A 3,468-nucleotide genomic window follows, 5' to 3' on the forward strand; every position below is an offset into this window, starting at 1 on the left:
CGAAGCAGTTGTGTCCTTGGAAGTTTTCTCTGTTGTGATGATCTCCAGCAGCTGCATCTTGTCCACAGGAGAGAAGTAGTGCATGCCAATCACCTGGTGGGGGGACCAAAACCACCAGCCTGAAGCAGGCAAGCTGAGTAGGGAGTTAGCATTTTCTTTCTTTGCTAAGAAAATATTACAAAGAAAGGTGGTTGTGGCATAGGAATACTGCTTGGAATAGTCAAGTGGTTTGGTCTCATGGTTCTTCAATAAAAAGCTTAGTATGTCAGGGAGAGCATATCGGAATCCTCTTCCATTTGCTTCTGAGGCTTTTCATGAAGGACATCTGATCCTACTAACCATCAGTACCAATCACAGCTAAAGGTGACATCAGATTTATCAGGGAAGAATGAATTATGGGCTCAGTGCCCATAGCTCAGTGCTTAGGGCGCCAGCCACATACACTAGGGTTGGCGGGTTCAAATCCCGTCTGGGCCTGCCAAACAATAATGACAACAACAATAACAAAAATAGCCAGGTGTTGTGGCAGGTGCCTGTAGTCCCAGCTACTTGGGAGGCTGGGGCAAGAGAATTGCTTAAGCTCAAGAGTTTGAGGTTGCTGTGAGCTGTGACGTCATGGCACTGTACCGAGGGCAACACAGTGAGACTCTGTTTCAAAAAAAAAAAAGAATTATGGTTTCACTTATACATAGTGTTAGTGATGCTGATGGCTTAGGTGACAGGACCCACTTTTCTGCAGGGGAGGGACAGGCAGAATTAATATGCTGGACTGGCAGGGATGCATTTACATTTTACAAACCAGTATCTTCTCTACTCAAGTTCTAAGCCTTGACCAGTGAGCCTGCAACAGTAAACCATTTTAGGGTTTTTGTTCAGAGTTTACCTTCTCAGGTCTTTTGCTGACAGCTGCAATTTCACGGATAGGCAGAGCAGATGTGTTACTGGCAAAGACACAATGCTCTGGAATCACCTGCAGGGAGAAAACATTAAAGAATGTGTCATGGAAGCCAAGGAGATGACTAGTGGCCACAGCAAAGCTAATGAAGAGACACCTGGGCCCAGCTCACCCTCCCACTCACAACTGCTCAGATAGTAGAGGTCACTCATCCAGGCACTTAGGATCACCTAGGGCCTTTTGTGTTGGTGAATGTGTTGACCTTGTTCTTTTCCCCATTCAGCCTTCCTCTAGTTAGGGTCCATTATAAGATCACCTAATCCTGACCTGGAGACTACATCTCACACTTGAGTCAATGAGACACCTTAGATAAACACGGAAAAGATGGCCTTGAATCACATTTCATTCATTTCAAGACCTAGCATGGGTGTCAATCCCTTTTCTTGTTTGGATCCACCCCGACTCTCACTACCCTCACCTATGTAAGAGCAAGTCCTCACATACATGCCTATCTCTTTTTATATAGTGTGTTAATAAATAACAGTGTAGCACTAAGTCTACAGCACATGAATACTATTAACTATCAGCTTTATCAACCTGGAGAATAGTCTCTATTGCAGACTGTCACAGCATTCTGGCCATGATCCCAATTTATTCATGTTTTTATTCAGATGCTGGAATGAAAATTATAGAAGGCACACCTGTCAAATTTGTGCAAATCTGCGTCTGGCAGAATCCTAACGTCAGAGATGAGAATCAAGGTTGAAAACACCTTTAACACATTGAAAAGCTGAGCATAAAATAAAATCAATTATAATGGAGATTAGAGTACTGCATTAAGATTAAAAAAAAAAAAAGGAAAGAAAAGAACTGTATAGGTAGTTGATGGAAAAGAGACCTGGCTTGGCAGTATTTGTGACAAAGACTCCATGGTTTTAATTATTATTATTTTTGTACCTGGCGTGCTATATAAGTAGCCATAAGATACATAACACTTTAGATTTTATATATATAGTAATCTTTTTACCTAAAGCTCGTATTTCTTACTATCTGCCAAAGACCAACAGTTCCCTGAGTACACGCCCCTCTTCCTGGCTCTCTGCTCACATTCCCTGTGCACTGCCCCATCACACACCTTGTCTCTTCCTTCCCTTTACCATCTAGGTTCCGTCTCATCTCTTTTCTCCCTTAACCTTTGTGTTTCAATTTTAACTACTGTATTGATTTATTTCCAGCCAACACTTGTCTTGATTTGATCCCTTTTCTCTTTTCTTTGATTATTGGCTTCCCTGCTGCTCAAACTAACAAACTTGTCCCTTTTCTGATACTTCCAAATCTAGGTTTTCCAAAAGCAAATTCCATGTCCTCATTAGTAAGTGCTCTCTCTCCATCCTCGCTATGTCTGCTTTTGATGCTCTGAGAATCTACCTACCCTAGCTTGGCAGTGCCTGCAAAGCCCTGGGAACATCACCTAACTCTAAAGCTGAAGTGCCACTGGGCACCAGGGACATAAATCTACCAAGTTCTGCTAACTTTTCTCCTTCAGTTGAATCTAGCATTACACTTTGCCTAAAGAAAAGATTTTGGAATGTATGTTTCACAAGAGGAATTTGTCTGCGGCAGAGCTCTTTAGTTTCTAAACCTCCTTAGGTCCAGTCTTTAGTGGAGCAGACTGCCCCAGGTGGAATACTGCCTGCTGCTCCAGACACCTGATGTGTGGCCAAGTCAGTACCATTTCATGTACCATTTACAAGCCCACATTCTGTTTATGCAACTGCAGGCTGGTCTCGACCTGGGCCCTACTCATGCCTGGATTATTGACATTTCTCTTTCTCTGGGCTCTCTCTTCATACCACCTAATTCAAGTACTCATTTTTTGTTTGTGTTATCTCATCTCAAGAACTGGCTACACAGAGCATTTGGGAGCGGAACCAAAGCAGCATCTCTATAGATCAAGCCTCTGGAGAAACTGTTTCTCCCCTGTTTCCTTTGCTGCCTAGACCTGAAGAGGTCTGGTTATAGCTTACAGCCAACCAAAAGATCTGAAGACATCTGGCTCCAGTCCGTGAGGTTATTTGTATGTTTGGGTGACTGAACTCCCACATCAGTAAGGCCAGGGAACCTTGTGTTGACGTTAATAAGCTACTTGATTTTCTTCCCATAGGGTTTACATGTGACTTTTATAACATATGAAGTGTTCATGAGCTCACATAAAAACTTATACTTAGAAATGAATAGTCCTGGGGCAGTGCCTGTGGCTCAAGGAGTAGGGCGCCAGCTCCATATGCCAGAGGTGGTGGGTTCAAACCCGGCCCCAGCCAAAAAAACTGTAAAAAATAAATATAAATAAACTGTTAAAAAAAAAAAAAAGAAATGAATAGTCCTATAAAAAGAGCCGAGTGTCCGATGGGTCCTTTAAAAACTCCATCTCAGCGTCCCCCACTGACTACACAGGATTCGTATACAGCAGAGCCCTACTCACCGCTTCTACTTCCTTTAGCACTTTGTGTTTGAGACTAAGGTCCTCAAAAACAGCTTCAATCACCATGTCGGCCTTTTCAAACCCTTGGTAA

The 3,468-nt window shown here is 42.8% G+C and overlaps 1 protein-coding gene across 1 annotated transcript; it reads right to left on the reverse strand.

Moving 5' to 3' along the window:
* Nucleotides 1-6: 6 nt before the first annotated feature.
* Nucleotides 7-3,462, reverse strand: LOC105888440 (trifunctional enzyme subunit alpha, mitochondrial-like; the record flags this gene model as incomplete). The annotated part of the gene is made up of 3 exons (XM_012814067.1): nucleotides 3,378-3,462; nucleotides 884-970; nucleotides 7-93 (listed from the first exon to the last, which is right to left on the reverse strand). Coding segments are annotated over exons 1-3 (240 nt in total), but the record flags the coding sequence as incomplete, so codon positions are not given.
* Between the last annotated feature and the right edge of the window lie 6 nt (nucleotides 3,463-3,468).

This window comes from Otolemur garnettii, unplaced genomic scaffold (assembly GCF_000181295.1).
Source record: "Otolemur garnettii isolate 467f Iridium unplaced genomic scaffold, OtoGar3 scaffold01879, whole genome shotgun sequence".
Taxonomy (NCBI): domain Eukaryota; kingdom Metazoa; phylum Chordata; class Mammalia; order Primates; family Galagidae; genus Otolemur; species Otolemur garnettii.